We start from the raw sequence: 22,470 nt of genomic DNA on the forward strand, positions 1-22,470 counted from the left end.
TTGTAGACTATGATAGTTTTGACAACCCAATGTTTTGAAAAATATGATTAAAAGTTGTAAATGTAAAAATGTAGACAAAATCACATAGTTTTTTCCTACATAGCCTAGGCTTTATTATTGCGCACCCTGACAATGAAGCAACTGTCCGATTAAAGCCAATGCTCCACAACCTTCCTTTTCTTGCTCGCGGCACACTTAGCCTTAAAACTTTTAATATTTGGCTGCGGACCTGACATATCAATAGAAATCGGAGACATAGTGTATGTAGATGATGATGCTGTGTAGGTGAGCCCACTAGGCTATATCCCCGATAGAAATTTATCAAATAAAAAGTATTTTCTGGTTTGTATTCCAATATTAAGATTTGTATGCCTGTTTTAATATTTGTTTCATAACAATTTTCGAACACCTTTAAAAATTCTTGAATAAGCCGATTCGTTTATACAGGATCGCTTTGGTCAATAAAAAAGTTGATAAACCTTGCTCGCAACAAGAGATGGTTGCGCAGGAAAACTGAAATAGATTTTTTCCAAGTAGGCCTATTCTTTATAAGAAACCAAAAGTTTTTCAGTAGAAAGTTGTTGGTCTAAATTTAGAGTTTGTTTTATTTTGTGGGCTAGTTTAATGGGTTTAACATGGCGAGATAAAAAGACTGCCGAATGGATCAGAAATCAAACGAAATTACGAGATATATTAAGCACAATCAAGAAATTAAAATGGTCCTGGGCAGGTCATATAGCAAGATATCAGGACTAAAAAATTAACAACATGGACACCACGAGAAACCAAAAGAAAGAAAGAAAAACCAAAAGTGAGATGGAGGGACGACATTGACCAACAATGCAATACAACCAATTGGTACCCACTAGCACATAATCATGTAAATTGGCATGAAAAGGGGAAGGCTTACGCTCTGCAGTGGGCTCCCACAGGCTGAAAATGATGATGAAGTTCATAGACATCTCTTACCTTCACATTTCAGCTTAAGGAGCAAATAGATTTTGAGCCAACTCGATCTTGAGTAGCCTATGTGGTTATAACGGTTTCCCCTGTAGCTTAATAGTTTATTTAGTTGATGAATAAGTTTATCAAAATGCCGAAAAACAGGCTACGGCGATAGTCCAACCGGCATGTGCGTGACTGGAAAATTCGTGCTCTAACTTCTGGAAATTTCGTGCTCTAAAATCACAACAGGCAGTTCCTTGGGATGACTAGACCGCCTGGTTTGGTATTGAATCTTTATTCTTGGACTGACAAAGCCTTGATTGGTTATTCCTGGTAGTTTTGCACCTACTTAAAGAGGCTCTTGACCAGGCGCGAATCTAAGAGTTTTTTTCGGGGGGGGGGGGGCCAGAAAATTTGAAAATCAATTAAAAAGAAAGAAAAAGCTAAACAGATATGAACAATGATACTACGACATATACGATATGCTAGAAAATAGACATTAAAACAACCATTTTCATCAATTGTGATGCCGAGGGACTAATATCAGCTGTTTAGAAGCATATCAAACCATTTGATGCGGAAACATACAATTTTTCACAAAATTTCGGGGGGGGCCCGGGCCCCCTGGCCCCCCCTCATAAATCCGCGCCTGCTCTTGACATAGGGCCGGATACCGAGATTCACACAGTGAAATTTCCAATTGTCGAAGTCTTATTGCCTGGAAATTATTCCATTCATTAGGTTCCGCTGAATGGAGAGCAGTCCTTAGGAATGGGTTGCTCAAGCGCACACATCGAGAATCAAACCAGCGCTGCTTGATCTTGCAGCTTCTTCGGTCACAAAGTCACGCGCCTTTCAAATGTTACTGTATTAGAAAAAAAAACATATAGCCTAGGGGCTAGGCTATATGTTCAGACCATGGGCTTCTTGTCTCGCTTCACACCTCGTGCCACACGATTGTGCGTCTATGCCGCAGCACACCAGTTCCACAACAACTTTTTGAGTCACACTATGATACTGTAACAGCGCCACTAACAAACAATATTTTTGAAAATTATTGTCGGTGGAGGGCGCGTGTAAAACAATTCTGCAAGAAAAAGGCGCAGTATATAAACGAGTTCAATCGAGTGGTCATTCTTCGCTTTGAAAAGCAACATGCGCGAAGCAGCTGCGTCAACATGTTTTTGTTGTCTGTGAGTTTGTATGAAGGTAATTTAGTGAACAACTGTAATTTTTTGATTTCAAAAAACTTTTAATGCTGAAATCAATGTTTAGGCATGATAAGTTTGCAGTAAAAGAATTGAGTTAATCAATTACAAAGTTGGTATGTTTTGCAATCTTTAAACAGATGGGGTAAGTCCCTACAGCGTTTCCTTTGTTGTGAGGCTTTTCTGAGTCTTGTTGTTTGAGAGGCGTTTGATTGTAATGGTTTGTTACAGACGTTTTCACTTTTCAGCTGATAAGTTTAGTGTTTGTGAAGTCAATAGACTCTTAACATTGTTGGTTTGCTGATAGTCACAGTTTATTGTAGAAATTCACAATGGGCCCAGTTTCAAAAGAAAATGGAATTAATGGAAGAGAACCAACAGTGTCCTTCACCAGTGATAGTTTGTCTAAAAAAATTAAAAATAAAATATTAGCAAATGATCCTTTTTTCTCTTTGGAATTTTTTCCACCCAGGACAGAACAGGGAGCTGCTAACTTAATTGGAAGGTAAGTTAGTTTTAAAACCAACTGTCCTAAACAGCATAATAATTGTGGGAGCTGGTATACAAGTCTCCCCCCCCCCCTTGGTAACTCATGACAAAGACAGGACTCAACCAAACATATAGGGTGAAACTACTTTACCTTTGCTTTTCTGTTCACACACTTCAATCTACATGTTTTGGTCAAATCCTCTTTGTCATGAGTTGCCAAGGGGGGGGGGGGGGGGGGGGGACTTGTATACCACATCCTAATTGTGCAGTGTCTTGTCATGTGTCTTCTTTTTTCGAATAAGGCTGCCTTATAAATGGACAAAGTGATTTACAAATTGTTGCTTTTTTTGCAATAAGATGAGGCTAAACAACTACTGTTGCCGTAGGTATATAAATTGCCAAATGTCATCCTAACAAGGTTTCAATAAAAACTGCTGTCAATTGTTTATCATGCAATGAATATTTGTAAAAGCATAAGTTTCAGCTGTCATGAGTTCATGTGACCCTGTATATATACCATTTTTTTCTATTGAGTTGTATAGCCTATATGAATTGTATAGCTTATATATATTATATAGTAGCACTCAGTCACTCAGTGATTACAATGCCCCCACTCTGAATCAGCAGGCATGGACTTGATACCCTGTCCGGTTACACTAAAAACCTTTCTAAAACAGCATCAAATCTTTTTACTTGGCACTTTGCAATGGATTCGAGATAATAATATTCTTAGCTACATCCCTATACAGCTGTGCTGGCACTGTCTTTGTAAAGTAGAGAGAGCAACAATTGTATGTGATGGACACATCGCTATTTAGAAATAATTCTTGTATAGATGATTTATTGATTTGTGTGTAATTTTATGCACAGATTTGATCGAATGAGCCAAGGAAGTCCTTTGTTTATCGACATTACATGGCATCCCGCTGGTGACCCAGGTGGTGACAAAATCACTTCTTCAACAAAAATTGCTGGGACTGTTTTGAATTATTGCGGCCTTGAAACTATGCTGCACATGACTTGTCAGAAGCAGACTTGTGATACTGTGAAAAAGAATTTGGAAAAAACTAAGTCACTTGGAATAAGAAATATTTTAGCTCTTCGAGGAGGTTGGGAGTTGTTTATATGACTATAAGCAGTAATGCAACGCAAAAATCAATACAAATAAACTTGGTCAAAAAGAGATTTCACTAAAATTGTAGTTTAAAATATATAATAAGTATTTAGGCTATCCAACTCATGGCCATTATTGGCCAACCCTAATATTGCTAAAATATTATAATAATTGTCCAACCGTTCGTACCACATGGATCACATAATGAAACATCATGGAGTAGTAGTAGATAATATTAAAGTTGTACTTTATGGTGTTTGCAAATGTTTGTGTCATGGTTAAGTGATGTTGCAAGTTTAGACAAAATTTGAAAAATCTTATAAAAAATAATTTATATAACTGTAACTCAGGAGTTTTTGAACTTTTTAATCTGTTTGTTGACATTACTTTCAAAATTTTGTACCCCTTTTTTTAGTTTAACTTGCAATTATTATTTCTATAGACAGAGTTAAACTTGTTCACCAGGCATTTGATAAATAAAGTGACATAAGTATTTCTATTAATTATTACTTTTATCAGACCAACAGGTCCATATTAACTGCCAAACATGCAAAAAATAAAACAAATTATGTAAGCTATACATTCAATGATAATATTAACAGACAGTGTTGTTGTCTGGTAATCAAAGCCTATTTAAAGCCAAACTACACAAGTTTTACAGGTTTGGGATTTTAAAACAATGTTTATTTGTAGTTTCCATCAAACATCAAGCATGCATGCTAGTACAACCGCTTACCACGTTTGCAACCCCTTGGAAAATCTTTAGACAAGCTACCTTCTAGTTTTAGAACCACAGCCCTAACCCTTACAATTAAGTTTGAAAATGTAACATCGGTTTTGGTTTACTAAATTCAGGGGTGGCTAAATTATTTATCAAATTTGCAGATTGTGATGAAAATCATGCACAAAAGAATGAACATGGATTCAATTATGGAGTTGATTTAGTAAAATTTATTCGCAAAGAATATGGAGACTACTTTACAATATGTGTCGCAGGTAAAATGCAAGAACAACAGATCAAATGTTCTTTCTGTTTGAAAAGGTATTTGTGTAAAGGATAGGATAATTCAATTCCATACACCATTGTGTACACAAAGGTGATTATATGGCATTTTCATCTAATGGGTTGTATGTTTTGCACCTTTGATTTGTGTTCAATTTGTGGCATGTTGTTGTTGTTTCGAAAACTAAAAAGTTAAAATTACATACTTTTTTGTTCTAAACTGTTTTAACCAATTTTGAATTTTCAGGTTATCCAGCTGGGCATCCTGAGAGCTGTTCATATGAAGATGACCTTCATCATTTGAAAGAAAAGGTGGATGCAGGAGCAGACTTTATAATAACACAATTATTCTTTAATGCAGAAGAGTTTTTAAAATTCCTTCAAGATTGTCGTGACATTGGAATCCAATGTCCCATTCTCCCTGGTATATTTCCTATTCAAGTAAGTGTTGATTTGACTTGTTCGAAAATGATGAATCATGTTTTTCAAAATGTGTATTTCTTGATAACTTGCAGAAAACCCAACAAGATAAATGATTCTGCAAACAATGGCTGGTCAAATATTGTGAGGTGATTTCAGCTCAGAACACAGTGCCCCTACAAGATTTCATAACTTAAAATGCTCCTTGCTTCCAAGGCATTGCTAAGTTGTTTTGTATCAACTGACGTAGTCAAAAAGTCTATATCCAGTTCCTTGAATTGTTTTCCTTTAATGTTTCATGTCTGCACTTTTGACATGTATTTATTTTTGTTCTCAACTTTACATAAGAATAGCGGTCCTGAAATGTGTTCCATTGTACACTGCTCTGATAGTTTGCTAAGTATAGAACTCTTTTCAATGTCACTACACTCAACATTTTTAACACATCAAATGGCCATCATGTATATATACAAGAACAAGACAGCACACCGAGAGAGCAAAGTGATGCTGGGGTTTGTATAGTTGGATTGCTGGCAATGTGTCAAAGACGTTTAGTATTTTTGCATAATTTTAGACTAATCGTTCACTGGTTCAACTGACAAAGCTTTCCAAGCTGAAAATTCCAGATGAGGTCCAAAAAGCCATTGAACCGATCAAAGATAATGACGTAGCCATTCGAAAGTAAGTTGATTCTTTAAAAATATTGAATATAAGCTGTACTTTCAACCGTTTGTGGTAGACTATAGCGACTTATATGCATATTGCACACTGCACAGGTCTTACCAACGTAAAAACTTACAATAATGACCTGAAATTGATGCAGTATTGATTTCAAAATGTCAGTTATATGTACATGTACATTATATTTCTTTATTATGATATTTATGAGAAACCAAATTGGCAAAGCGTAATTGCTGAATCTCAAATCGCTACAAAGCTCCTAGTTAAAAGAAAACAATTTTTTTCACTAGATGTTCTTAGACACAACTGTCAGTATCAGATACAATATATACATTGTAGCAGTAGTACACATCAACTAACACATTTGCTGTTAAACCTTTGAAATATACCCGACTGTTGGTACTGGATGATTTTAAGTATGAAACTTTTAACAGCAAGCTAGTCAGCTTATAATAAAAAACATGTTTGTTTCTTTGCAGTTATGGCATAGACCACGCGACAAAAATGTGCAAGACTCTATTAGAGTCGGGAAAAGTATGTGGATTGCATATGTACACGCTCAACCTAGAGACTGCAACAATTCAAATCTTGAAAAATTTAGGTTAGTAAATTGTTGATATGCTTTCCTCACTGCATTAGTTCAACTTAAGATTACTCAGTGAAGTGCGTCGAGGTTTATAGTTGCACTTTGTCGTGACATTGCTTGAAACTTGCTTGCCAAATGTGACTCATTTAGTGTTCTGCTTTTGTGACATCATATTTTTGAAAAATGTAGTTATGATAAAAAACAGCATTAAACTATTGCAAGTGCAATAGGCTAGTGTACCCGTACAACAAGAGCCATTTGCGGTTGAAGCGTTCATTTATATTTCACTTCAGATTTTTAGAAAATTGTGGTTATAAAAAGCTTATTTGTTCAGGTTTGTGGAAAACGAGCATTGAGCGACCTCTTCCATTCAAATCATCTGGCAATGCTGCTCGCCGGGCCAATGAGGAAGTGCGCCCCATTTTCTGGTGCGATCGGCCGAAGAGCTACATCCACCGCACTTTGAACTGGGATGAATTTCCCAACGGCCGGTGGTGGGTCTCGTATTAAGCTAACACCTTTGCTCTGTTGCAATTAATCTCCACTAAAGGGCTTATAACAAACTGATGCCGCCTAAAATGTTTCAGTAAGTTTTGCTTTCATCATCATCATCCAAACTAGGTTTTGTCTCCACTAGTGGGAGTGGCCGATTCTTTCCTTGCAGTAAGAGAGAGAGGGGTTAATCTGCTTTTTTTTCAAGTTCAACTTTAGCCCTGATTATAGGATACAACAGTATCTTCTATGACCCCTGGTAAACTAATTGAATTTTCGCCCAAAACCTCCCTCCCCTACCCTGAAAATTATCTTTCGCTTAAGAATCCATTATATTGTATGGACGTCAGTTTTTGTTTATGGCAATTAAAGTTCAAATTTGTTACTGTGCTAAAACACTTTGAAAATGTTGAAAGACAGCCGCAAATAGCTTTTCTGATTTTCCGAGGTCTTAGAATATATTGTTGTATCCTAGTTGAAATATGTTAACGTCAAATTGCAGAAAGTTTGAAATAACAAAATTGCTTTTAATAAATGTTTTATTTTTTGTCAGGGGTGATTCTGCATCTCCAGCTTTCGGGAATTTAAGGGATTATCATTTGTTTTATCTTCGGTCTCGGACACCAAAATCGCGTTTGAGAGACCAATGGGGTCATCATCTCTCTTCTGAAGAAGATGTTTGGAAAGTATTCCAAAATTTCATCACTGGAAATCCAAACGAACATGGAATAAAAGTGAGTAGTATCGGCGGCATGTTTAACATTTGGACCGAGTGGTCTCACTGTTTTCTTTTGATACTTTGTTTTGGATCTAAAAGACATTTCTTCGTAAAAATTTAGGGGCTTGTTTTGACGCAGGTGGCATTCACTCAAGAAGACAGCACATTTTTTTTAAAAAGAATTTTATGCAACTTAAGAAGTGATTTTTTTGTGAATGTGAGTTCTGAAGTTACTTGACTTAAATCTTCCTCCACGTGTCAAACTGTGGTGTAGGCCTATACTGTATACGCACAGGGTGAAGGCATTTAAACCAACTTTATTATATTTTTAACAACCAGGTATTGGAAACACCTTGGTGTGACGATGGCTTGTCGGAGGAGACGAGCTTTCTGAGCGACACCCTGGCTAAGTACAACGCCCTCGGCATTCTTACTATCAACTCACAGCCGAACGTAAACGGGGTACCATCAACCCACCCCATATTTGGCTGGGGTGACAAAGGGGGTTACATATTTCAAAAGGTGAGGTTTAATAACACATTGCGTATGATCATCTAAGATGAGCTCTTGGCATATTGTTTAAAAAAGTGCTAGCCTATGCAACAAGCAACTTGAAAGATCGATTAGTCAATCTGGCTAATGCGCAGCCATTTTTAACAAACTTTGCTCTCATTTGGTCAAATTACACCTTAGACAAGCCAGTTTTAACTTTTTAATTGCCTTGCTACTTATAGATCAATTGTACTAAGAAGTAGGTCAAGTGCGTCTTTCGTTTGTTCTCGAGCGAATAATCGCGTAATTACGAATGCGCAATCGAATGCGCAGTTCGCCTGCATTATACCAGCTTCGTGCCCTTGCAATGTACCACCAGGCAAAATCGGGGAAGGGAAATTTATCAGTGTTTATGTCTTTGAGTACACTACAGTTCAAGCTTTACATGACGAGAACATACGTCATTTATAGTACGAAAAAGGAAGAGAAATGATTCCAATGATAGCGTCATACACAAAAAGGTACAAGCTGCCTTTGCCGGCTCAAACTTCTAGCTACGTTGATTCAACGTCAAGAAACACAGAGTCGACAAAATGTAAGATTTGCAGACGCACTAACAAATAAGGATGTGCCGATTAATCGGAATCGGCAGGTATCGGCAATTTTTGGAGAATCGGAATCGGCATCGAAAAAAATTGCCGATTCTTTATCAAAGTTTCCTAATCAAAAGTAGCGCGAGCACGTGGAAATACCGATCAAAGAACGGCTTCTTTGAACAACCGCATCAGCGTCAACGAGCATTCGGAGAGCGGGAGTTTAAATTATGACGATTGTCCGCCATTTTGTGAACTCTATGTTTTTCTTTTTTCGCCTATTGAGATTGATGCACTTTGAATGCAAGGCTGGTGTGTTACATTTTTAAAGGTTTTTGTATAGTCAATACCGCTGTGTTCATTTTCTTTTACACCCTAGTCTTTTTCTCTTCTTGTTTTTGGCACCTTCTTGAATTCTGCGAGAAAAATACTGCAAACCGCACAAGATAATATTTTGCACACTGCATTGAGCTACGTTGATTTTGCACTCTGTGAGCGATGGCAATTTTTCTCTTTTAACTGATTTCCACGACAAATAAAACGCGTGTCTATCCATGGACTTATGGTCTATCACCACTTTGTAGCGCGCAAGAAGTGAAGAACTATCGTAAAAAATCACGCTGCCTAGAGCATGCGACAAAGTGAACGCTTTTAGACATTTCAAAGGCAGCAACTTGTAACAAAATCGCAACCACTTGTAGAGCGCCAACTAAAAGCAGCTTTAATCATTTAACCAAAGAATCGGCATCAGAATCGGCAAATATTTAAGAATCGGCATCGGCAAAAATTTTGTAATTGGCACATCCCTACAAATAAACGACTAAACGAAGTGGCGTTCACAAATAACAACACAATGGGCATTACATAGCTGCTTTAGCATCAAAACAAATCAGTCAGTTGCTTAAAAAAACTCTGTTTATGGCACAAATTATCAAAATATCCGATAAAAATTATGGCTGTTTATGGCACAAATTATCAACAGGGGTTATTAATCAGTGGGGACATTATCTTTAAATGCCCGAAACAAAGGAAATAACTTGTTTTCCTTGCTAATGCTCGAACAGTGAACGTAACACAAACAATGTGATATTGTAGGAAGATTTAGATAGCCTGGAAAATATGAAATTATACCTTCCGTAGTTTATCTTAACGCTGAATACCATACTAAAGTGTTTTTTGTTTTCTGTCACATTTTTATCCTCCAGAGTGGGAAAGGGAATTGTATCGCTATACTTCGCATTAAGCTGCACCCACCGTCGAGCTGCCAGCATCACTGTTTCCGGTTGATTTACGACTAATTTTTGCTGCAATTGTTGTTGTCTAAAACTTTATCATCTTAATAATAACACCGGTAAACTTTTAATTCTGTGCCGTAACTGTCCAAGCCGAGATTCTTAGTTAAGCACACTTTTGCTGCAAATATACAAACACAACAGACCGAGCCGCCATTTTGTATCACTGTCTGGCTCCGAATTTCAAAGTAGCACGTGGTTACCACGCATTCAGCGCGTGACTGTTGTTGTGACCAATTGCGCATTTCAGCTTGTGTGTGCATGATCACTACTCGATACAAGCGCTTTCTTATTTACAGCAGCGAAGTTATAAATCCGACCTTCAAAGTGAAAACTAAGAGAAAATAGGAGACGTATGAAAATAGGAGACGTATGAAAAGAAAGATTTTAGGCTGGATACCGTCCAATCCTTTTTTGATTTGGACACTTGGTTTCCACTGAACAGCTGGGTAGTTTAACTGTAAATAACCAACTTTTAAATATCAAATTTTGTTGTTTTTTCTAATAAGTCGCACCGCTGCGCATTATCGCTGTTTCTCCTGCGCTGCGCATCACCCAGATTGACTTTGCATCGACCAGGCTGTCTCACCATGCAACCGGCAAAACAAAATCAATGAGGAAAATTCGGATTGTCGCTTTTTAGATCAGATAATAGAATTGTTAAATGCACAACAATTAAGTTAAATGCCTAAGAGAAGGGACGAAATACTTCTCTGTATCATGCCTCCTATAGATCCCATGCACTCATGACTCTTATCCCGTAATAAAACCATTTAACTTTAATTGATTACTAAAGCGGCGTGTGTTTTCAGGCGTACTTGGAGTTTTTCATTAACCAGCGATTTGCCGAAGCGTTGAAGTCAGTGTTGCCGAAGTATCCACAAGTTCTCTACCACATGATCAACAAATGTGGACAGGACGACTTTACGAATGCCGACAGGAATTATCCGAATGCTGTGACTTGGGGAATATTTGCAGGAAAAGAAGTTATTCAACCAACTGTGGTAGATCCTATCAGCTTTATAACGTGGAAGGTATGAAAATATACTGGTTCAGTTCTAGCCATCACACCGAAAACAACATCTGTAGACAAAGCAAAGGTCGAGAAAATATGTAGAATAGGGTGTTTCAATTTTCCACGATTTTTGAAAACAAAAGGGCATGGGATGGGGTCTAATAAGATCGAATTTTGGTCACATACAACCGATCCAAAATATTGTTTCAAACGTACGATTTTCAAAGTGTGCGCAGCTCCCTAAAATTTAAAAAAATTGAAGCGTGTGATAATTTGCAGAAAGTATGCGATATCTCGGTAACGGAAGGAGATAGGAAGACACGTAAAGTGTCACCTTGTGCGGAGTGGCCAACTTCCTATCTGCGCTTAATACCTTTTACTACCCTATCTGCAACGTAAAATAAGTTAATTGTTAATTTATTTATATTTTTGATGTTTTGTTCCTAGTTTTACTGGAAGCAAAACGCTTCCAGTAACTACAGTGATAACATTCGCATGAGGTCGCAACGCCTTCAATAGTTATAATAATATTGCTTCCGATGCGGCTCTGCAATACAGCACCTACCAGTGGGGCATGCAGACAAACGATCGGTGCTGAAAGAATTTATTTACTACGATTTGTGAAGTAAGTTATCTGTCACAATGAGCTTGATTGTATGATCAGTGATCATGATTGCGCGTCACTCCACGCTACCACCACTACACTTTTGAATATCGAAAACCATGTTGTTTTTTATTAAGGATGAAGCTTTTGCTTTGTGGAATGAGAAGTGGTCCAGCATATATGAGAAGGGGTCAAAATCGCAAGAGATTATCCAGAACATTTCCGACAACTATTTTCTTGTCAATCTCGTTGATAATGAATTCCCAAACGACAACATCTTATGGAAAGTCTTGGACGACATGTTAGAAACTGCCAAGCTTAGCTCCGGCACGAAAAACTCCTTATAAATGGACTCGTGGGATTTGAATGAACGTAAACAAAAGAGCTGACTGGGCTATCGTTTCATGAACTTTTGCTTTCTGCCATTGTTTTTAACCGATTGAATAGTTAGAGTACCCCGAGACCTTTGACTTTGCTTTCCATAGCACAACCTACTTGCATTTACAATGTAAGTTAAAGAGTTGATTGGTGGTAAAGAACTTGAACATAGCGAGTAGAAGGTTGTTGAATGCAAGTAGCTCGTAGCAGCTTGGAGCTATGACCATAAGCAACCGTCTGCTCGCAATTTTCAAGTAAGTTAATTTAACGTTTACCAACAACGTTTCGATTGAGCTATCACGGACGGATCTGAAATAACCTTCCCTGGTGCTTAGGTCTGTTGTGGGATTGCATGGACTGATGTTCGATAACCTGTGTACCACACGGGGTCAAAGATATTCTGTTTGCTGTGTTTTACATGGATGTTCATTGTTTCGGATAATGTACGGCTGTATGCCGCAGCTAATCACAACGAGGCTGAAGATCTGACGCGGGTTAGATGGTGCCAATTCCATGTTAGGGCGCGCGAGCAGACAATTTGACAATAGTAGGCTATGAAACTCGCCCACAGTGGTTAAAGTCGCTCTCATCATCATCCATTTTGCTTCAAAGGAGCCTGGTCTTTATCCCGAAACATCGACCAGTTGTCTCCAGCGACTCTTCCATCTGTATTGTGGGCATTTTCTGGTTTCTTTTTGTCATTATCATCTTGACTCAGTCGGTTTGGACTCAGCTATCCCGTTTGATATTTCTAAGTAGACACTGATTTAAGACACTAACTAAGTAGCATAACGATTAACCAAACGAGAAATCTTGTTAGTTTTTATTTGCTAATTGTTCTGTTTTTGACTATGTGCTGTTGTATGGTCATCGTCACACAACATCAGTGTTTCCATCCAACGTTTGAAAAGCATTGTTAGTAAGTTAGTAGAAAATTGCAGCTTGCCTTTTGTGTTCTATGACATTCAACTGTGAAAGTGTTGGCACATCAGCTGTTACCTTCGATTGTTAGTTGAAGTAACTAGAAGCAATTCTGTTTAAAATATTTTACCTTTTATACCGTGCATTGCTTTTTTATTTTGGAAACCCTGTCTTGGTATTTGAGAGCAAGTTTTTACCGTTGTATGTACTGCTGCTGATAGAATTGCTCCAGATTTTTGTTGATTGAAAGCACATCTCTAGGCTTTAAGCAGCTTGATGTTAAATTGCACAAAATGCACATATCCTGCTGTGCATTAATTCCATATGCACATGCAATTTGGCCACTCAGTGAGCTTGAAAATAAATTCAAGAGATGAATTCTGTGATTGTTTTCTTCCTTCATATCGTAAGAGCTTTGAGGTTGCGTCAAAGCTAACAGACCAGTGGTTGTTCAGTGTTCATGTTAGGCCTTCAGGGTTATTCGACAAAAAAATATTTCGTTTCTAAAATCGGCACTTTCAGCACATGGACAAAATTTTAGGTTTTCAAAAACTTAATGTTTAGGGCTGTACAAATAACTTATTAAGTTATAGAAGTCAAATGCAAAGTCTTCTCCAGTGGCTCAGTTGGAGCGTTATGTCAGAAGACAGGTAGCTGATCCACGAGGGGATAACAGGCCATGAGTATATCCTCAGCGTTATGGTGCTGATTTTTGGGAGTGTGAAAAACCAATTATGAGGGTTTTCAGATGAGTAGGCCTTGAACTGAGTAACACTACTCCGACCAAGGGAAACGAAAAGTTGTTCATCATGTGCATCAGCAGTTTAAAGTGTCTGAAAAGACGGATATGTAAAGTGCTGTTGCTTCAGGAAAGGGTGGCAAGTTTTATTGGTGCATACAAGCTTGGGTCAGATAGTTGAAGACGTGTAGGTGCACTGAAAGTCATGGAAGTTATTTTCTGTCTGTACCTTGAGTGCATGTCATTATCGTTTTGCCAACACAACTACGTGCTCTCAACGGATATCTGACCAGCATACTTTTGACCGTCGGGTAATCCTCATCCTTACAGGCGACAAATTTCTTCTGGTGCAATGGTCTTTACATAAAAAACCACAATGTAACTTTTTTTGCCATTTTAGCCGAAAGGTAATAAGTCAAAGGAAAGACATAAAAAATCCCAATCATTGGTAGGTGTACAAAAGCAGCAAGCCAGACATAAATAGCACGGGTTAAAGAGACAAAATCGGTAAAAGTAGAAAATAATTCGATATAAAGTTTAAATAAGCCTACAACAACAAAATTTTCTATAATCTAAGTAAGTTACGGTATTGCAAAGTTGCAAAACGCCTTGAATTCGCTGATCAACGATCAATCACCAAAAAAGTTGAAAATCATGTTTTCGGTTCAGTTTTATCATCATCGTCTTTTTTAGGAAAAATCAATTTATTTTTTAAGTGTTCATGGTTTTTGTCGTCATCATCATCTGACGTATCTTCATCTTCGCTTTCACTCGATGATGATGCTCTGTCATCATCATTGTTATCATTGTCATCATCAGTGGAAGCCTCATCGCCATCGGACGATGAATCGCCAGAATCATCATCATTACGTTCTTCCTCAGCGAGTTCTTTCTCAACCTAATTCAAGAAAAATCGGTTAAAACCAAGTCAGTTGTTTGAAAATTGCTGCAAATTCAGTTGGAAAAGGCATTTGAACATAAATTTCCATGTAGTACTGTATAAAGGTAAATAATCAGTTAGCTAGTCCTTTTGAAAAAATAATTTTTTGTGTACCCTGCACTCCGGCAGTCACCGAAATCTTCAAACTCAGACTGTGTTTATTGCCTAACTTACGATGTAGGCTACACAATTTGTCTACAAATAACTGACTTAGGTAACCTAAAAATACTGTCAACAGCATTCTTCGCTTATAATAAGGTTTAAACAACCTAAGGAAACTATCACCTGAATTTTTTCATCAATGACACCACGAAATTGCAAAGCTTCAGGATTTTCAGGCTCATAAAGCAAAATCATTTGACATAATTTCTTGGCATCTAACCAATTTCCTTTTCTGAAATACACAAATACATCTAAGTGCTTTGGTATTAGTAACTAATTAACCAAAGTCACTAATTTACTATCATAGCACTATGAAAAAATGTGGAATAATTTAACTTCACTATTTTCAAAAAAATTTGTTGATAACTGACAAAGTTGATTGAAAAATTGTTTAAGTTAATTTATTGTTAATGCTGTACCTTATATAAAGTAAAAATTCGCCAAGTAATTCTATAGGAGCTTTAATTTTGTCATCCTCAGAATCTGTGTCACTCTTATCACTGGAAGTATCTGAATCATCCTGATGCAAAACATAGAATATGTAAAACGTTTTCAGACCTAAAGTTACGATGAAATAAACAAAATCAAACACTTTTCACCTGCTGGGTCACAATTAGTAAATAGTGAGTTATTGTATTGATGATTTACTCAAAGTCTTTGTAACATCACTTTTGTGAATATAAAAGTTGTGTGAGCGAAATCAAAATTTTCCTATCTGGAAATTTGGTTGTCTGTTGGATTATAGAAACAACATTTAAATTCTCCCTTTGTCTGTAGCGTCCGGAAAAAACAAGTCTATTAACTATCTTAGATTCTGACAGTTTTCAGACTAAAAAGGAGTCTATGCCTCCTTTAGTCATATAGTGGCGCCCATATTTCTGAAATAGGGTTATTTTTAACTTTCAACGCATCGAAAATAGCCTGTGTTGTCGGATTCCTTCCAGTTGATTAATTATTGTGAGATTACATCTGTGTATACGTTGGCATAGCACAGTTTGACGTTGATTCTATGCTAAATGGGTTCGCTTGTTTGTAAACGTATTCCTTTGTGTCAATTTCTTAAAGATTCGTTGTATTGTGAAATACTCAGCATTAACGTCAACGAACGGCCTTTTTATGCAACTGTAACGTTTTTACATTCAGCATCAGGAATAGCCTTTTTCCTAATTCATGGCTTTAAATAGAAGAACTTTGCGTTATTTCTCTAATTCAGCAATAATAGCTCAGCTACGCGAACATTCCTTTGTGTCAATTTCACACATGGATAGAATTGTTTAGCAGTTTAGAAATAGATTACTGTATTTGTTAACTGAGCTATTGAAATGAACTCTTGATCGTAATTTAAGAAAGGTTATATTAGACTTTCTGGAGTATTTGTTAACTATAATTCTATTCTATTTAGTCGTGATATAATGCTTAGGCGTATCACCTTGTAAATGCATTCTGGAAAAGGGGTTGTCAACAACCGGTAAATATGATTTTCATTTTATTCATAGTTTGTCTCATTTGTTAACCAGCCGTACATCTCTTATGAAGTTTAACATACCAAACGTATGATGTCTACTTGTATATTGTGGTAACTGTTTATTATTATTATACGTTTTCGTATTCGTAAAGTCACGGTTATTTTCCCCAGAGAAAAACCGCGACCTGACGAGGACAAATTGAGTGCTTCGAAGACAATTGCGCGTTTTTCCAACATAGAACAATCATCCCAGCTTGTTGGTGGTATGCGAGCAGACAAGTTCAAGTGGAATCACCTCAGTGTAGATCAGGTGTTTTAACATCAGACAACCCGCACCGCTATACGATCTTACAGTCTTTACAGAAAGATCGGAATTTGGTTAAACAAAGCGAAAAAAATGTTCGATTTATTCCTGAAAGTTTCATAGTCATGTCCTGTTTTTATTTAATTTTCCTATATACTTATACCGGAATGGCCCGTTTCGGCGAGTCCGATTCGGAGAGTTCCCTATTCGGAGACAGCCTTTTTCGGAGAGTTTCCTATTCGGAGATTTTTTAAATTTTTTTTTGAAAATTATCGGGTGCTGTAGCCTAATTATTATTGCCGTTTTTACATCGTTTTAACGTCGCTAAACGTTGAAATCGTGCAGAAAAAAAAAATTATCGGGTATCGTAGCCTATTTATCATTGCCGTTTTCACATCGCTTCAACGTCGCTAAACGTTAAAATCGTGCAGACAAAATAGAAATAAAATGTTTGAACAATTAAATGAAAATTCGTCATGTCAGTTCAGTTGTTTTTATTTGTGACCATCATATCAAAAACAATACACGTCAACATAGCAAAGGTCGAGAAAAAGGTAGAAGCGACAAAACGCGAACGTTAAAACGTGCTTGTGATCGAAGTAAGTGATTGAGTTGAAAGAAATTTGGCAGGGCCGCAACACCTTCAGAAAAATTTAAGATATGAAGGGAAAATAAAAAAAAGACGTTACAAAAAAAAACATGTTTATGTCTATAAGTTAGTAGGCCTACTTTTAAATAGTTAAAATGATTACCGGTAGTTTGGATCAAAAAATGTGTGGCCTACAGCCAGGGCCGGATTTAGCTAATGGGAGGCCCGGGGCACTTTTAGATCGGGGGGCCCCGTGCAAAAAAAATTTTCAAGCCTACGGCGCGAAAAACTATCTCTACGTCTACAGTAGCATCAGTCCAGTACTGCACAGCATTTTGCAGAAACTTTAAAGGCCAAAAGGAAAAAAATAACACAAAATCACATTTTTTTCCACATAGGGGGGCCCTTCAAAAGTTGGGGGGCCCGGGGCAACTGCCCCCTTTGCCCCCCCCTAAATCCGGGCCTGCCTACAGCTTGGATTGAAAGGAAATTATCGGGTACCGTAGCCTAGTTATCCCGACCAGTAAAAATTTGTTCCAAGAACCCAGTTAGTCTAACAGTTCATTTTTACATTGTAGTAACATATAACCAAATGTGTGGCCTATCGTTTTAACGTCGCTAAACGTTGAAATACCGTAGCCTAGTTATCCCAACCAGCAGAAATTGCCGTTTCTACATCGTTTTGACGTCGCTAAACGTTGAAATCGTGTAGAAAAGAGAACTTTAGCTGACTAGGATACGCATACTAGGATATTCCACAATATCGTTTCTTTTATAGTTTAAATTCTTGAAGCTTTAGATGAGTGGGGTTTAGACCTAACCACTGAGATCTTAAATCATATTTATGACACCGGAAAGACTCTAGTGATATGGTACGTTCCATATTCATAACTTTACCAAAGAAAACCGGAGCAACAGAATGCTCACTCCACAGAACAATTAGCCTTGTGAATCACCTAACAAACATCTTACTCCGAATCATGATGATGAGATTGAGACCAAAACTACAATCGGAAATTTCAACAGCACAGTTTTTATTTGTTCCAGACAAAGGGACCACAAAAGGAATTTTTACATTAAAAATGATAACAGAGAGATGTATGTCCGATTCTTCTGTTTATTTAGAGAATTTTGTATTTTATTCCACAATATCAACGTCTGCAGACGTTGGAATCAATGTAAAAATGACGAATTTTGTTGTCTGGGTTCGTTCAAAATATGTGTTTTACATCAAAACAACAGTTTTCATGATTAACAATAGGGGTTAAAGAGATAAAGTCTCAGCGAAAACGTGTCAACTAAAAAAAGACAGTTGCCAAATAACGTTTGCCATAAAAGATGAAGTTGAAACCTAAGTAGCAGTTTAGAGTAAACCTATAATTTTTAAATAATTAATTTTTAAAATTAATGATAATTTTTAAAAAAATGTTCAAAAAATCTCCGAATAGGGAACTCTCCGAATCGGACTCGCCGAATGGTAGCAGATCCTACTTATACATGCATGCCCATTTTAATCCATTTTTTAATGTTGCCATATCGGTTTGTTGGTGTGATTATCATGCATTAGATACCGTACCACATTTTGTTTGCATTCTATCAATGAAAAATAAATTGTACTCAATTATAGTCTTGTAAGTACTTAAAATTATTTCAGAAAAAATATCAATACTGTAATGACAAGTTAGAAATATTTTTATGTATTTGCAATTCCACTATGCAATAGTTACAAGCAATATTGACAAATAAATTATTACCGTTAGTTGATTTTTGTGAATAATGGGATTTGAATTTTCTGAGGAGGTATTGTCCTGTGATACATAAAATATGATTTGTCTTCTATTTGTAATATATCATTGAACATAAAGCCAACGTTTATTGTTCAATCATCTTTTGAATGCAATAGTGCAAAGCAAGAAGTTCATCTAAACAAAATGTTCTTACATAACATCTAATTACTTGAATGTTTGTGCAATATTTTAATGTTGTAAAAATTTTTAGGAGTGGTTTAGGAATATTCAAGCCTAATTTAGCATAGAAGTGATCAAAAAAGGAATATGCCACTTTCTGCATGTTTAATATGAAATAGGCTACCTTCAAAACGTAGATCTTAGATGTTTAAAAGTATTATATTATATACTTTTATGATGCACATAAATTGTGAACGTCATTAAGATTCTTCTAACAAAGTGTGAAAAACTAGCCTTTCTAAAAATCTTACCAACTGAAATGGGCACATTAGAAATTTAATTCGGGGCAAAATTGTCAGTTAGCCTCATAGACTCCTTAAGTAAAGGACTGGAAGCTCCCATGCTCGGGGTTTGTTACTTGAGTCCGAATGATTAACTTGAGTCCTGGCTTAAATGACTTCTAGAGAAGCTAGAAACACCATCTTGGATTCTATATTAGGGTTTTTGAGGATGGCGAGTTCAATAGTGTTACTTTCAACAATACCTGAGATCATTTTCAAGGTCAAAATATCATATTTTAAGGTCAAATTACAGAATTTTTGCCCATTTTTGCGTCTAAATTGTAAAGCAAAACTGTTTCAAACTAGTTTCAAAGAAGTCTGTGACGAAATATGATATTGTGCACCTACTGCATCTATTGTGTAAGATATTTTCTCTACACTGCGTAAGTTCTTTGAAGTTCTTTTTATTTATTTTCGGAAATATTTTGGTGATTTCATATGCCCTAGCAAAACATTGCGGTTCCAAGCCTTTGTGACGTAACAATTTATTGAAATCAAAGCTGGAGTTTGCATGGCAAGACTGAAATGCGTTGCCGGTTTCATTTTGCTGAGTTGTTATCCTTTGTAGATGCACCTTTAGCTAGTAGTATAATGCTGCTTGTACTACTTTAGCTAACATTCAATTGAAAGCTTATGTCCTCAATGTAAGTGACAAAGAAAAGCCTTTGGGATGCCTCAGGGGGCAAGAAAAGCTTTCCAACTAGTGATAGACATTGTCTATTATAGTGTCATCTTGTTATGTATTGTCAATTTGTGTATTAGCCTATATTGTAATCATTGACTCTTATAGATAATAGCCATAGTGTTGAGAAATACATATGATGTTTATGTAACAGCATATTTTGTCACAGACTTCTTTCAAACAGTTTTGCTTTACGATTTAGACGCAAAATTGGGCAAAAATGATCAAAATTCTGTAATTTGACCTTAAAATATAATATTTTGACCTTGAAAATGACCTCAAACGGTGTTGAAAATAACACTATTGAACTCGCCATCCTCAAAAACCCTAATATGAAATCCAAGATAGTGTTTCTAGCTTCTCTAGAAGTCATTTAAGCCAGGACTCAAGTTATCATTCGGACTCAAGTTAAAAACCCCGAGATCGTCAGTTTCCAGTCCTTTACTTAAGGAGTCTATGGTTAGCCTACAAATCAAAATGGACTCAACTAGAACGTACAAAAAAAAAAAAAAAACGATGTTCTTGAAGATCTTCCTGACATGAACTGAACTTTGCAAAAACAGGATTTGTTATATGACTGCTTATGTAATGGGGAGTCCAGAATTATTACTTAACAAAAAAGACTTCTATCCAACCCACCTCTAAAGTAGAAGATGTAACACTGGTCCCAGGATCATCTGGAGGCTGTTCAACAGTCTTTTTGATACCATCCATTGAGGAATTGTTTTCATCTACTGGTGTAACTTTCTTTGAAGGTTCATGATTAATATTGTCTCCATTTGCCATACTTTTGTCTTCAGCCATTATGTTAAGGTGAACGCAAAATATGCACTTTATCAAAATTGTAACACCCAACAGTTTAGAAAAAATAACACCAAACAGTTGACCATATATTGCACAAGAATAACTTCAGTAAAAAGTAAAATAATAACATTAGAAGTAATATCAATAAACAGATAGGCCAAACTGTATTATTAGTTTATTACCACATTCAAAATATACTTATATATTTCATTATTTCGAATCTGCATTAAGCTAACAACCTCGAGGCAGAACTACGACAGGTAGAGTAACTTAAGTAGAGACTCGTGCTAAAATTGGGCAAGAGCAGCTTAACATAGATAGGTTATACACTAGCCCACACTTTGTATTCATTTGACTATGGAAATCTTTGTCTTCATATTGAGAAAGATCGTTCGAAAACTTAACCTTGGCAGTTATTTATACATGCAAAGGATTTAAACTTTGATGCAGACCCACTGATGTAAATAGGTAAAGTGAAATGTGCAACTGTGCGCTTCTTTGTGTGTTTTAAATGTGTCGACTGTGCTCTATAAATAATTCCACCCACTAGGTGATGCTGAATAGAAAGCTGTTCTTGTAGTGCAATACTTAAGCGGACACCCTGGAAACTGAACCATCATTTTATGATCTTGCCATTTTTTCATCAACAATTAGTTGTTTCACCAAATGAACTTCAGGAATCAAGAAGGTACCGTACACAACCAATATGACATTTAAATGCAGAATAAAACTATTTATATACCTGGCATCTGATTAAAACATCTCTTTAGTCATTCTAATGACTATGATACAGACTAGGTTACAACAAAATGTTAAAAATGAAACCATAAACAGTTTTATTTTCAAAGTTTCATCAATCAACTATTTTTATTTGTTTTATCCCTTGATAAAATCAGTCATGCTGACCAATGAAATGTTGGAAATACAGCTGGTTATAATTTTCGACATCTCATGGCAGTCTAGCCTGCAATTATTACGAACAATGCAAGAAATTATATTGTACCATGGCTATCTATCTATCTACGATTATTTAGACTGCAAGGTACAAAGGTACCGTACAATAGTCATACAGCTGGCTGGAAGCCTAAATTTCGGTAACGGTAGCTGTAAACCTATGTTTTGTAACCATAACTACCAATAATGATGTTGCAACCACAGTACGGTAAGCTAATGCTTTTTGATCTTTCATGATAAAGACAGTGAAAAAGTCTTTTATGGCTGTGATAACTACAGACATATACCGACTACCGTATATAAACTATATTCAGGATTGTCTTTAACCTTTCAAGATTTCACCACCTTTTCTCATTGATTGACATGCTAATATTTTGACTGTTGTAGCTACTAGTATTGTTTTTTTTTCCGGACGAGTTAATAGCAAAATATGAAATAATTAATTGAATAAAAAAAAAAAATACCAAGAAAGAAAACCATAGAGAACAAACAACAAGAAAATAGAGTCAAATACTACCTGAATAAATTTTGTAGCCAAACTTAAACCAAAAAATTCATTAAAAAATCACAGTACAACACTACAAGATACATTGTAATTCCATACTACTGCAATTGCTAAAAAAAACTGCACA

At 36.4% G+C, this 22,470-nt stretch overlaps 2 protein-coding genes across 2 annotated transcripts; one reads left to right on the plus strand and one right to left on the minus strand.

Moving 5' to 3' along the window:
- Positions 1-2,406: 2,406 nt before the first annotated feature.
- On the plus strand, positions 2,407-13,330 carry LOC145780926 (methylenetetrahydrofolate reductase (NADPH)-like). Its single transcript, XM_082592593.1, has 11 exons — positions 2,407-2,658; positions 3,513-3,751; positions 4,642-4,752; positions 5,007-5,200; positions 5,754-5,860; positions 6,340-6,461; positions 6,781-6,940; positions 7,492-7,672; positions 7,996-8,178; positions 10,846-11,067; positions 11,790-13,330. The coding sequence occupies exons 1-11, from the start codon at positions 2,486-2,488 to the stop codon at positions 11,997-11,999; spliced, it is 1,902 nt and encodes a 633-aa protein (XP_082448719.1). The 5' UTR covers positions 2,407-2,485; the 3' UTR covers positions 12,000-13,330.
- A 792-nt stretch (positions 13,331-14,122) lies between these two features.
- On the minus strand, positions 14,123-20,976 carry LOC145781419 (uncharacterized). Its single transcript, XM_082593203.1, has 5 exons — positions 20,720-20,976; positions 18,905-18,958; positions 15,212-15,312; positions 14,916-15,024; positions 14,123-14,588 (listed from the first exon to the last, which is right to left on the minus strand). Exons 1-5 carry the CDS (start codon positions 20,882-20,884, stop codon positions 14,343-14,345), a joined length of 675 nt encoding a protein of 224 aa, XP_082449329.1. The 5' UTR covers positions 20,885-20,976; the 3' UTR covers positions 14,123-14,342.
- Between the last annotated feature and the right edge of the window lie 1,494 nt (positions 20,977-22,470).

The sequence above is a fragment of the Aplidium turbinatum genome, chromosome 12, assembly GCF_918807975.1.
Source record: "Aplidium turbinatum chromosome 12, kaAplTurb1.1, whole genome shotgun sequence".
NCBI lineage: Eukaryota > Metazoa > Chordata > Ascidiacea > Aplousobranchia > Polyclinidae > Aplidium > Aplidium turbinatum.